A 14,553-nucleotide genomic window follows, 5' to 3' on the forward strand; every position below is an offset into this window, starting at 1 on the left:
GATCCCTGTCATGTCTAAATGGGACCAAGCAAAACGATCCATATTATCGATAAGAAATTGAATGAGTTTTTCCTGAGTTCGGGGGTTAATCCCGTTTACAGGTATACTTTTTTCTAGGGCATGTACTCGATTAGTATGACTTGTTCCAGTTCCTCGACCGTTGACTTGGTTGCGTCCGACTCTTCGGGAACAACTAAAGTTTGAGGAATAAGGAAATCCTCCTCTTCTTCTTCGACTACCTGTTCCTCCGGTTCGATTGGGATTGGAATCGGTGATTGCTATTTGGACGCCTGTTTATCATTGGCCCCAGATTTTTCCGAAGTCGAAGGCGTTGGAATCAACGTCACTTCATCAACTACAAACATTTCTTTTGCAGCGTGTTGTTCTCTGTAGACCATTTTCACACCATATACTGTTGGGAATTTCATTATCTGATGAAGGGTTGAAGGTACATCCCTCATGTTGTGGATCCATGTCCTCCCGAGAAGTGCATTATACCTCATGCCGCCTTCGATGACATGGAATTTCGTATCTTGAATGGTTCCGGCCACGTTCACTGGTAGGATTATCTCCCCCTTCGTTGTTTTGCTTGCCATGTTGAAGCCATTTAGGACTCGCGATGCATGTACAATTTGATTTTGTAGGCCGAGTTGCTCTACGACCCTCGATCTGATTATGTTTGCTGAGCTTCCTGGATCTACTAGAACACGTTTAACTTGAATTTTATTTAACAAAATAGAATTACCAGGGCATCGTTGTGTGGCTGAAATATGCCTTCCGCTTCCTCGTCATTGAATGATAGGACGCCCTCGGGCACATAGCTCCGAGTTCGTTTTTCTCTGGTGATCAACACTTTGGTGCGTTTGAACAGCCCTTGTGGAACATCGACACCGCCAACAATCATATGGATTACATGTTGCGATTCTTCCTGCTCATTTTTTCTGTTTCCATCTCTTTCTCTGAAGTGGTTTTTAGCTCGATTACTGAGAAATTTTCGAAGATGACCCTCGTGAACAACCGAGCCACTTCCTCCCTTAGCTGCCTGCAGTCTTCGGTTCTATGGCCATGTGTGCCATGATACTTACACATCAAGTTTGAATTTCTTTGAGAGGGATCGGTTTGAATAGGCCTGGGCCACCTGGTGTCTTTGATTCTTCCAATAGCTGAGACGATCCCCGATATATTTACATTGAAATTATACTCTGATAATCGAGGTGCTTCCGCGGAGTCGGTGTGTTTATCAAACTCATTCTTACTCATGAGTCCCCGAGAGCTTTGACCTCGATCATTTATTCGATCATTCCGAGGAGTATTATGCCCCAGGCCGTTGTTTCTTCGATCGATATATGGCTAATATTGTTCCTTGTTTGATCTTGATTCCCTATCTGTATCCTCGGGGGCTTGGCTGCCAATCTATTAGGATGAACTGAACCCGAGGGGGCTCCCAACTGGTCGTCCTCGACCATGATCTTTGATTGATAACGCTTATGTTTGTCTGACCACATCATAGTTGGATACTCGATTAGATTCTGCTTTAATTGTCGAGATGCGACCGAACTACGCTCATTCAAACCCTACATAAAGCTTGCATTGCCCAGTTGTGAGCACGTGATTTTTGCCCTGCAAAAACTACTACCACAAAAATTCAAAATAAAAATAGTTGTGTTGTTTGTAATTTATTTGTATTTTGTCTGTGCATGTTTATTTCTACTTTAATTAAGAAAAATACAAAAATATGTGTTGCATGTGTATTTAGGATTTAATTTTACAATTTAGGAATTAATTAAACAATCAAGTTTGTTTTACAAAATGGAAAAATCACAAAAATATGTACTTTGCATTTTTTGCATTTAATGTCCGAATTATATGATTTTATCTTTATTTGATGTTTAATTTCATGTGATAGCAATTATTAAGAGTTAATGTTTTAGTTAATTGTCGATTTTATAATTTAATTAGGATTTTTAGTTGAAAAGGAATTAAAAGAAAATGAAAGAAAAAGAAGAAAAGAGTGAAAATCGGATTGGGCCCTTATTTTTGGACAAAAAAATCAGGCCCAAATCACCCATTTACCAGGTCCAGTTGGCCTGACCAGAGACGTCTTAAAACGACGTCGTTTGGTCACTCTTAATCAAGGTCGTTGGATTAAATCGATCCAACGGTTGAGATTCAATCTCCCTTACCCGTTTTTGACCCAACTCGGACCGCCCCAGTACTACTCCAAACGACACCGTGCCTATCAAGTGAATTGATCCAGGCCGTTGATCGTGCTTGATCCAACGACCAGGATTAAAACACCCCCTCCGTATATATTCCTAAATCCTACCCCGCCCCCTAAACCAAACCCCCCTCACCTCTTCGTCTCTGAGCTTCAGAGATCAAACAGATCCTCTTCCTTCAACCACCGTGCTCTGCCCACCGGAAATCGCCTCACGACTGTTTCGGTGGTCCAAACGACCCTATCTTTTCACAGCTGATTCCCCTCGACCTCCCCATTCTGAATCCCTAACTCTTATCCCTCGAATCCAGCCGTGTGCTTCGAATATTAGATCGAAAATCAGGCCGGAACCCTATCTCGTCCAATAGCCTCCAATTTCACACCACAGCTTCCCCATGACTTCTTCGTTCCAGTCCCACGCTCAGTTTTCTTCAAATCACCTCCGAGCTCCTCGAATCTTAGATCAAAGGAATCGACCCAAACCCTAATCCATTCAAATTCCACCAAACTCACACCCTGTGATCTCCTGGACCCCCTCACCATGAATCCCTGATCGACTCTTTTTAAATCATCGTGGGGTAGATCGGATTCCAGATCGAAGTTAGGCAGGCCAGGTTCCATGAATTTTGAGCCAGAGACTGACTTTAGCCATGTTGTTTTCCTTCGAAAACACATGGTTAAAGTCCGTCTCGGCTTGAAAACGGGAAGAGCCTCGAGTTTTTTTATCGAGTTGTGATTCGGGTAAGTCTTTTACGTCCAGTTTTGATTGTTCGCTCTTGCAGTTCCGTTTGTTTACTTTGTCCCTTCCTCTTCTATAAATTGGCATGCATTTCCCGTTTGAATTATGGTCATTAGTTTAAGGTCCAAACTTGGGCCAATCTGCGAGTTGAATTTGTCAAGAACTGGTTTAATTTGTGTTTGTTTAGTTTGGTCAAGTTCAGGCTACCATTTATTTTGTCATTGTGATCCATTAATCAGTGATGTTAGCCTGTACAATAGACCTAATGCTTAGGAAATGGTTCGTGATTGTCTAAGCCTAGACTAGTGCTATTAATCAGGTTTCGTTTCATGACACTTGCTTTGCCTCATATCTAATTGCAGTCTCATATTGATAGTAGTTGGGTTTAGCCAAATTGTTGTGAATTAAAACTTATTATATAGTGTGTGATTCCCTTTGTGTGCAATTCATGTTGTTGATTACCTGCCTAGTTGGTCATCAGGAGGTCTACTGCTCTTTCCAATCTGAAGTTTTGTAATCTGTCCAGTTGAGTTAGGAGTCAATTGTTAGGATTTTGATAGTTTGAACTGGTTATAGCTGAAAGGTTCAATGCAGAGTGAAAGGGATTGGGTAGGACAATAACTTCTGAGACTTTAGGAGGGTATTTTAGGATTTAAAAGGTTTGAAAATGGCTTAAGATGAATGGGCTGACAGTAGAGTACTAAAGTACCCTTAAACTAATGCAATTGTTTAGTAATAGTGGGGAACAAACATAATAGCATGAGGAGACCTAAGGGTAATTTAATTAAAGTATGCACTACCCATAATCATTGAATAAAATAAAGAAAATACAAGGGTTAATGGGGGACAAAACAGACCTTAGTGGAGTTCTAGAGAAGATGATGGGAAAAAATGTTTGATTAATGGGTCTAAATGCTCCTAAGAGCTGAAAAGGATAAAAAAAGATTGGCTATAAAGGAGAGGGGTCTGGACAGTAATAAGGGGGGATGGGAGAGAGGTATTCTGAGAGGTTTAGGAGTTCTTGAAGGATTCAGTTTTGAAACTAAGTCTGAGAGTTTGAAAAAAGAAGAAAAAATAGGAAAGGATTGAAAGTTACTGTTCCATTGGTTCTTAGTTGGATTTGGAGTCTTAAACACTGATTCATGCTCTCTGTTGCGTGTTGAATCTACTCTTGAAGTCTATTGGTCTACTTTCTAGTTTAAACTCAAGTTCTGTTAGGCTTACTTTGGGTGTTTGTGTTGCTATTGGTATTGCTGGAGCTTTAACTGGTTTTTCCTGATTTATTCCTGGTGTGTTTTGCTACTGGAAGTGTTGTGGGTCAATCTCTTTTCTATTTCGTTCCTGGGTTGCATTTTGGTCCTTCTGGTACCACATTGGGTCACTTTCAAGCTGTTGGTTATCTGTTGTTGTTTGTTGTTGTTGTGTTGTTACTGCTCTGCTGATTCTCATCTTCCTCTTCTTATATTTTCAAATGTCAGGTACACTATTGCATCCTTCGAATGACTGTAGGCTGAAAATGTGCGGAAAAATGATATATGAAGAAGTGAAGCTTGTTTCTGATTTAACCTCTCTTTGAGTTGTGTGTTTAAATTCTACACTCACTGATGATATAGATCCCTGTTAGTCTATAATAGTTGGACTGAAATTAAGTTGTATGAGTTTCTCATGTTGTTTAAAAACATAGTTCATACTACTACATGTGGGCATCTGTGAAGTTAAGAACGAGCTTAATGGACTGTTAAAATCAATCGGAAGCTATAGTTGTTAGATTATGTTCTATTAGTTTTGAGTATTTAGCTTGCACACCATTTGATAATTCAGATATCACTGCAGCAATTGAAAAGAAGAGAAGACTGTAAATGTGACTAGCATTGTTAGATAGCACCAGTCGTAGGCGTCAATTATGATTTTAGCATTTCTGATTGTGTTGTTCTACTGTTAAATAATCACAGATTTCTCAAAACAATTGGTAATGGTTCACCAGTTTTGAAGCAGGAACATGTAATTCAAATTAAGGGTACTGGTTGCCCGGATTGACGTTAATAAAGGTAGTGTTAAACCAAATTGGACTTGATGCATGATATAAGCCATTTCTTATATGTAAATAACGAACAGTAGAATGAGTAGGAGTAATATTCGCGTTTTATTCATGTAACTGATGCTGTGGAGATTTGACTTGGGGCCCTGCCCTTAGCCGTTGTTTAATTGGGCTCACATTTGGGCCCAAGTTGGTGTTTGTACTGATTTCTTACACGGACTGTAGAAAGGCCCAAAACCGTTGAATGATTTGAATTTATGTGCCCATGAACCCCAGTTATAACAAACCTTATTGTACCGGACTTTGTGAATTAAGTTGATTGGGTAGGATTTCTTTTTCTTTTAGAGATAAATAAGAAAAATGTAGTCGCTTTAGGATTGTCCTTTTAAAATAAACGAGATAAGCCTCGCCTAGTAAAACTCACAGATTGCGGGGCCCTCACGATTGTATATATTGATTACTTAGAACTCGGGATCAGCCGCTTAGCGAATTTCACGGCCTTCTTCCCAAAATAACAACGCGTTAGTCTCTTTAGGCGCGTACTTCAAATAATATTACCTTCTTAAACACAGGTGCACATTTATGTGACCCAAATCCAAATCTCAACGAAGTCGAAATATGTCGATAATCACGGGTACATTGATTGTGACGTGGTTCGAGATGCATTTCCATGACGTTGCAATTTTTTTTTAAATAATGAATGAGATGAGCCTCGATAAAAAAAATACATAAGCTGCGGGGCCCTTTATAAGTGTTTGTAAAATTGTTTAGACTTTGGGATGGGCCGTTTAGCAAAAGTTCACGGCCTTCCCCAAAATGATAATACGCTAGTCGCTTTAGGCGCGCCTTTAATAATTTACTTTCTTAAACTCGGGTGCACATTTATGTGACCCAAATCCAAATCTCAACGGAGTCGAAATGTGTCGATAACCACGGGTACATTGATGTGACGTGGTTCGAGATACGTTTTCACAACGTTGCAATTCTCTGTTAAAATAATAATGATAATAATAAAAGCGGTTAAAAGTTAAAATTTGCACATAGGTTCATAATTGTATAAAAATCAGATAATTAAGCCGAATATGATAGTTGAGCGACCGTGCTAGAACCAAGGAACTCGGGAATGCCTAACACCTTCTCCCGAGTTAACAGAATTCCTTATCCGGATTTCTAGTTCGCGTACTGTTAAATAGAGTCAATATTTTCCTCGATTCGGGATTTAACCGGTGACTTGGGACACCATGAATCTCCCAAGTGGCGACTCTGAATTTCTTAATATAAATCCTGTTTCGATTGTCCTTTAATTGGAAAAACTCCATTATACCCTTACAGGGGTGTAGGTGAAAAAGGATGTATGACAGCTCTGGCGACTCTGCTGGAGACGCGAACCCAGAATCTCTGGTTCAGGGTTCAAGAATTCGAGCTTGGAATAATTGTTATTATTTGGCTTCCTTTATTATTTGATCTTATTACATGTTTTGGCCTAAATGTGCGAAATGTTGCTTTTATCGCTTTGATATTATTTGAACTGTATATAAACTGCTACGAAACCCTTCTCTTCTCACCTCCGGGGATGTGCTTGTTGGTTGAGACTCCCTATTCTGTTAGTTTCATACCTTGGAATAAGAAAGAGGCCGGACAAGTTACAAAGCCGGACGATCTCGCCGGTCCCCGGTACGTAGCCCACTCCTAGACTCGAGTTGTCCGCTCGGGTACACAGTCTAGAACAAATACCCAGGTTACGAACCAAGAATAACTCAGCTTCATGCTAGATCCCTAGTAGGAACGTTTGTTTGCATCATGTGCATTTGACTTTGGAGGCTCAACACAGGGGTTGGGTCTGTCTAGGACAGGTGTACCAAAACGACAAAAGACCATCTTGATGCATCCAATTTGCTACCTGTGCATTTGTTGGCTGCGGACTTGCATGCTGACCAGCTTTTGAATACTTTGAGGAAAGAGAGATAGAGGTAGTTAATCGCCTGTTTTGAAAAAATCGATGTCCAAATAGCGTCGAAACTCTGTCGAATTTTTGAGGAAATGAAAAAAAAGGGGTTTTGTTTATGAAAAATGGTTTTGTTTGCCATTGAAAAGAGTCTTTTTTTCAAAAGAAGTTTGTTTTATCTACCCGAACTACGCCGGTTTGATCCTCACAGGGTGCGGGATACGTAGGCAACCCTCATCGGGTCCAACCTCCCCTTTTACAGAAATAGCCAAAAAATGTCAAATTTTAATTGTCAACATAAATAAGTCAGGTGATGCCATTTTTGGCAAGAATAGCCGAATGTTCCCGAAAGGGACGCCGGAAGGCTGACTTTGCATAAACGGCCACTTTTAGTCATCTTTGGATTTTTGACCGGTTGACTCACCCAACTTTAAAATCTTCGTTCCCGAAGTGCTGAAAAGCCGTGTTTGGAGCAGGATCTTTCTTTTAATCTGTGAAAAATTAAAAAAATAGCCAATTTGTTGAGTCAAATAAATTTTATTTTTTGCTCAAATCACCTTAATAAATGTGCAGGATGAGCACGATGCAAAATGAACCTTTTTCAATAATGACTAAAATCTCTTTCAAGTTGCGACTATGGTGGGATGATTTAGGTGGTGAAGGGCAAGATGAGGTCAAGAAATATCTAAAAGGTCTTACGGGTTTATTGGAAATCTAGCCTCGGGGGGATATCATAAGAGCTTTGGTCACCTGCTGGGACCCGGCACACAATGTCTTCCACTTCTCCAATTTTGAACTCACTCCGACTTTGGAGGAAATAGCCAGGTACATCGGAAATGTTGAAGTTCCGTTGAGGCAAAACTACCTGGTTTCTCCAAGAGCTATCACTGAGCATCGGTTTTTAGATTAGTTAAAGATACCCAGGACGGTCCATAACCCAGATCTGGCCGCAGGTTTTTGTAATCAGCACTTCATATACGACATATACGGTCATGTCGGAGGATTCAACACCCCAGGTAACAAGTTATGCAGCAAAAGTAACCGTCAGAAATGGGACGAGCATATACGAGTGGCTTTTATGATAACCTTTTTGGGCCTTTTGGTATTTCCAAGGAAAGATGGAAACATTGATCTGAAAATAGCCGGGGTCGTCAGTACATTGCTCATTCAAGATAAAAGCACTCTTGCGCCTATGATAGTATTTGATATCTTCCGAGCTCTCACAGCCTGCAAAGCCAGAGGGAACTTTTTCGAGGGGTGTAACTTGTTGCTACAAATATGGATGACTGAGCATCTCTGCCACCATTCCCAGCTCTTGAGTTATGGATCCTCGAAGAAAACTTACATAGAAGAGTTCTACACAAGAATCAAGGGGGTCAGTCTACCCGAGGGAGTTACGGCATGGACATCATTCTTTCGGACCCTCACCGCTAGCCAAATACAGTGGACACTAGGATGGTTGCCCGTTGACGAGGTCATCCATATGCCTGCAGCTAGGACCCACTTTCTATTGATGGGGCTCAAGAGCATTCAGCCTTATGCGCCATATCGGGTTTTGAGACAACTCGAGAAATGCCAAACAGTGCCACAGGAGGAAGATCTTAGTGCTCAAGTAATTGAGATTAGCCCTGACGGACAGTTCCCTGAAGCAAGAGTCCGTCAGATCTGGAGTGAATGCCAATGTTTAAAAGCAGATACTTGCATGCAGGATCAGGCCAAAGGCGAAGTGACGCCAGGATACCTTGCTTGGTACATGAGAGAAATTGAGCATGAGAGGCCGGCTAAAAGACCCCATCTCTAGGAGTTCGTCCAGGCGTCGCAAGAACAGTGGGATTGGTTGGCTAAAGAGCACGAGTACAGGGTTACAATAGGCAAGTTGGAGAAACAAGTTATAGATTTGAAATTTGAGAAAGATTTGCATATCACTGCAGATGGGGGAGAAAAGAGAAAACTAGCTCAGGAAAACGAGGTCCTCAAAGCTCAAATCCAGGAAATGAAAATAGCTACCGGAAACCCGAAGAGAAGTCGGGCTGATGAAAGGCTCATAAACGGTCTAAAGAAGAAAGTCCTCGAGTATCAAGAAGACTTGGAAAAATCTAAAGCTGGTCTAGCGAGAATCCAGGTGAAATGGATAAAGAAGGCAGAAAAGCGAGCACGGTCTATGCAACAAATGAAGAGGGACTACGAAAGGAACATCGCTATATTGAGAGAAACAATATCCACTCTCAAAGAGCGGATCTTCAGACAAGCCCGAGATGCCAGAGTAGATAGGAAGCGCTACTATGATCTAATGGCCCGAATGGAGAAACAGATGAATGAGTTTCAGGATCAACTCCTTTACAACGCTCAAATGTTAGGGACGCGGAATCAACAAATAGAGCGATTGCTTATGGAAAGGGACAGAATCGAGGGAAGAATCCACGATATCGGGTACTACATCACCATAAAGTGCCTAGCTTGTGAGGATATGTCCTGTACCACCTTCTGTGCTTCAATAATGATTTATGCCCACCAGATCATGGAATATTTGAAAGATATGCAAAGGGGACTTGCACCAAAGCCCGCAGCGAGGCCGAACGACGCCCCGCGGGCACCAAAATTCAAAACTCTAAAACATTCATAGTTTGAGTATGTATTTTCCTTGTCTTCAGAGTTTGTTGTCCGTCGGAGTTTGTATTTCCCTTTTTGGTATAAAGTCTGTAGTCTGTATCAAGCCTGTCAATTTCCTTTCAAAAATGTTTTGCCTTGTAATAAAACGTTTTGCTAGTAAAGGTTGAAAAATCCAAAAATGGTGTCTTTATTTTCCGCACTTGTGGCAGAACTACGCCCGATCTGATTCATGCGGGGACATGATACATAGGCAATTCACATAATATTCGACCACCACTAAAAAGAAAAGAGAAAAGGCAAAGTGAATAAAACAAAGGAAAAGAAAGAAATAAAAGGAGAGATAAAGAAAGTTTTAGAAACATTTAAACGAGGCACAAACAAAGTAAGCCGGAATGACGCATGCGGTCGAAGCAAAGACATGTTAGAAATGGTTAAACCGCCTAGGAACATTGCATCCCTCAACGTGAAATTGCAATATGTGTTAAACTCTAACGCTAACAAATTTGTTGTTTATCCAGAGATTTCGAACCAGTTAGTTTGTTCTGGCAGATTACCATTACCAAACAAGATCCAAAGGGCCCATACTAAAAAGCATGACTAGTTCAGACCAAAGTATCGAGGATGAAAGGACGGAGAATCAAATGCTGAAGGAGGAAATGGATAAGATGAGACATGAGATGAAAGAAATGCAGCTGGCCTTAGCTAGGGTACAAAAAGTGACTAACCCTCCCGTTATTCCCACTCTCCCACCAGGACACACGCCGAAATACCCTCCCCCCGGCCCTTCGACAAGCCTCTCCAGTCACCAATACTATCAGGGAAGAAATGCCTATGATCCCCAAGCTTCATAACCCAATCAGAACCCTCCTCCACCAAATGTTCCTATTTTCGTGGCACCCCCACCAGTCACGCTGCAAAGATCATCCAGCGAGCCATTGTTTCAGGCTCACGATAACCAATATTACCCCCTAAACCAACCTTCAAAGCACCCGAGCCTCATACTTATAACACTCACTTTGAGATCCCGGTAGAGACTGAAAAGCCGGCTAAGAGCCCAGAGCAATACGAAGTGCTTCGAAAGTTTAAAAGCCTGGAGAAGTCCTTTAGGAATATCCATAGGCTAGGCAACCAAGTCAGTGTGGCCTACAAAGATCTGTGCCCGTTCCCCGATATTCAATTGTCGGCAGGGTTCAAGATGCCAAAGTTTGATCTATATGAGGGCACGGTGATCCGATGGCACATCTGCGAGGTTTTTGCAGTAAGATGAGAGGGGCCGGGGGAAAAGACGAGCTGCTAATAGCTTATTTTGGTCAAAGTCTAAGTGGGTCTGCACTGGAATGGTACACAAGGCAGGATCCTAGTAGGTGGTACACCTGGGACGATCTGGCCCAAGCCTTTGCAGGCCACTTCCAGTACAACCTTGAGATCGTCCCTGACTGTCTCACATTGTTGAAACTTGAGAAGAAGCCCGGGGAAAGCTTCCGAGAATTTGGGTTGCGCTGGAGAGAGCAGGCGGCAAGAGTTGATCCTCCGATGAGAGAGGGGGAAATGGTGGACTACTTTTTGCAGACTCTGGAGCCAACTTACTTCGGTCACTTAGTGGCATCAGTTGGCAAATCTTTCAACTAGGTGGTGAAAATGGGTGGTATGATTGAAGAGGGACTTAAGTCCAACAAAATCCTGAGCTATTCGGCAATCAAAGCAACAGCTCAGGCCATTTAGAGCGGCACGGGAGGTGCGCTCGGGAAGAAGAAAAGAGAAGAGGTCTCAACAATAGAGGCAGGTAATTGGCCCAGATCGAGAGGTCCTTTACCCCGCTACCAAGCCAGACCCCATCACCCAAATTACCCACACACTCCAAATTACCCTCCACAACCCTACTACCCACCACAAGAGCCACATTTCTCTGTCCACCACGCCCAAACTTACACCCAGCCTCCAGCTCGCCCGCAATGGCGTGTGCTGGCTCCCCAGAATACATATCCACCTCCACAAAACACATATCCACCTCCACAAAACACATATCCACCACTAAGGGCCTACAGGAATCCTTCAGGACCAGGTTTCTGTGGGAATCAGACTTTCAGGAACGAAAGGGTGCAGAGGTCAAGAACATTCACTCCGCTGGGAGAAACCTATACTACTCTGTTCCACAAATTGAGGTAGTTAGGACTATTGAGTTTTATGGAGCCCAAATTGCCAAATCCCCTTCCCAAGAATCTGGACCACTCGGTAAGTTGCGAATATTGTTCGGGGGCTCCCGGGCATGATACTGAGAAGTGTTGGAAGTTGAAGACTGTTGTACAAGATCTTATTGACACAAATAGGATCGAGGTCCAGGATCCAGAGGCACCTAACATCAATTAGAACTCGTTGCCGGCATACCATGAAACCCACATGATCGAACTAGTGCACGAAGGAGGGAAGCTCAAAAAGCCCTCACAAACGGTAATGATGATCCGTGCCAGCCTAAAAGAAAAGTCGATCAGTGGAAAGGTGGTAGTACAGTCAGAAAGAGTAGAAGGCAAGCTAGTGGTGGTAATGGGGAAGAGTTCGTCTGATGTTGCCAAGAATCCAGAGCGGGTCAAAGTAACGGTGCAAGGGATATCAAATAAGCCAGTAGTCGTGAAGGGGGCATGTACAGGACCAGTTGTTATCAGGCCAGTAATGCAGTTTCCAATAATCAGCGAGAAAGCTGTACCATGGAGCTATAGTCAAGTAATTGTAATACATAAGGGGAAGGAAGTTGTGGAGGAAGTATGTGAGGCCCAGGGCTTAACTCGTTCGGGAAGGAGTTTTGCTCCCGTAGAGTTAAGAAGGCCCAACCCAGCGGTGGTAAAGAAGCCAGTGACGGAGGAAGAGGCTGAGGAGTTTTTGAAGAAAATGAAGGCACAAGACTACTCCATTGTGGAGCAGTTAAGAAAGACCCCAGCGCAGATTTCGTTACTATCACTGCTGATCCATTCCAGCGATCATTGCCAAGCACTGATGAAATTCCTGAATAAGGTCCATGTTCTGGATAAAATCTCTATGAACCATTTGGAGAAAATAGTGCACAAAATCTTCGAGGTAAACCGAGTGACATTTTCTGATGAGGAGTTGCCAGTAGAGGGTACAGAACACAACAAAGCCCTATACTTGACCGTGAAATGCGAAGACTCGGTAGTCACTTGAGTACTGATTGATAATGGTTCCAGTGCCAATATCTGTCCTTTGACTACCTTGAACAAACTGAAGGTCGATGGTGACAGAATTCACAAGAACAACATCTATGTTCGAGGGTTTGATGGTGGTGGTACAGACACAGTGGGTGACATCATATTTGAATTAACAATTGGTCCAATCGAGTTCATTTTGGAGTTTCAAGTGTTAGACGTGGAAGTGTCATATAATCTTCTATTGGGGCGACCCTGGATCCACGTCGCCAACGCAGTGCCTTCTACATTACATCAGATGGCCAAATTCGAGTGGGATAGGCAAGAGATCGTAGTACATGGGGAAGACAATGCAAGCGCCGTAAGTGATGCCATCGTACCTTTTGTAGAGACTGATGATGATAAGGGACCGTGGGTTTACTAGGTTTTCGATACGGTTTTAGTAGACAAAGTTCCCGAAGGTGAAAGCGTCCCACTTCCCAAAATAGCAGCGGCAACTGTCATGGTAGCCTCGAAAATGTTGAAGAACGGGTTTGTGCCAGGCAAAGGTTTAGGGGCTGATCTTCAGGGTATTGTTCAGCCGGTTTCTTTGCCCAAAAATCTGGATACCTTTGGGTTGGGGTTCAAGCCTACAGCGGCGGATGTGAGACAGGCCCGCAAGTTGAAGAAAAGAGTTTGGCTCCTTCCCAAGCCAATCCCGCGCCTATCCAGATCATTTGTCAGAGTAGGTATCAGAAAGTTGTCGGTCCCGAAAGTTCTCGGACCACTAATTGGGCTAGATGGAGATTTGAATGAGGTCTTTGAAAGGTTGTTTGCCAATGTCAACATGATAGAAGCTGGAGAAGGGTCCAGTAGGTTAGATGTACAGTTTGTGGGGCCTAGGGCAAATATCAACAATTGGATGGCTACTCCTCTTCCTACCCGGAGGGAGTCTTGGTAGTGGGCTCTGATTTTTCTTTCTTATCTTTTTGGATTATTCCAGGGTTGTAATCCAGTTTTGTATACGGCAAAGTGTGAAACTCTGTTATCCCGTATTTTAATAAAGTGAAAGCTTTTGTTTTCTTCTTATTTTGTTCTAATTTTGTTTTTTTTCTTTTCTCTTTCTGAACAATTCTCTTTATATTGGTTCTAATGACATGACATGCACAACGGATCTTCAACCCAGTCTAAAAAATCAATCTGATTCCGAACTAATTGTACAAGAGGATGATTATGATGATGAATCGGAATACGATGAGGATGAAGCCTTCAAAGAGATAAACATAGAGTTAAGCCAGTTTGAAGAGAAATCCAAGCCCATCTTAAATGACACAGAAGCCATCAATTTAGGGGATGCATCGGTGAAACTAAAATAAGCATCCACATTGCAACGAATATCAGGGAAGAACTAATCAAAGCACTTATTGAGTTCAAAGACATTTTTGCATGGTCGTATGATGACATGCCGGGGTTAAGCACAGATTTAATGGTTCACAAATTGCCCATTAACCCAGCATGCCCTCCCGTCAAGCAGAAATTGAGGAAGTTCAAAACAGACATGAGTGTGAAGATTAAAGAGGAAGTAACCAAGCAACTGCAAGCAAAGGTTATTCGGGTCACTCAATATCCTGATTGGTTGGCTAATGTGGTGCCAGTGCCGAAGAAAGATGGGAAGATCAGGGTGTGTGTCGATTACCGCAATCTGAACAAGGCAATCCCAAAGGATAATTTTCCATTACCCAACATTCATATCTTGATCGATAATGGTGCCAGACGTGAGATCGGGTCTTTTGTGGATTGCTATGCTGGGTATCATCAGATTTTGATGGATAAAGAAGATGCGGAAAAGACGGCTTTCATTACGCCGTG

At 42.5% G+C, this 14,553-nt stretch overlaps 1 protein-coding gene across 1 annotated transcript; it reads right to left on the minus strand.

The window, feature by feature from the left end:
• Positions 1-278: 278 nt before the first annotated feature.
• On the minus strand, positions 279-596 carry LOC138877273 (uncharacterized). Its single transcript, XM_070156869.1, has one exon. It carries the CDS (start codon positions 594-596, stop codon positions 279-281), a length of 318 nt encoding a protein of 105 aa, XP_070012970.1.
• Positions 597-14,553: the final 13,957 nt, after the last annotated feature.

This window comes from Nicotiana sylvestris, chromosome 9 (genome assembly GCF_000393655.2).
Source record: "Nicotiana sylvestris chromosome 9, ASM39365v2, whole genome shotgun sequence".
In the NCBI taxonomy this organism is placed as follows: domain Eukaryota; kingdom Viridiplantae; phylum Streptophyta; class Magnoliopsida; order Solanales; family Solanaceae; genus Nicotiana; species Nicotiana sylvestris.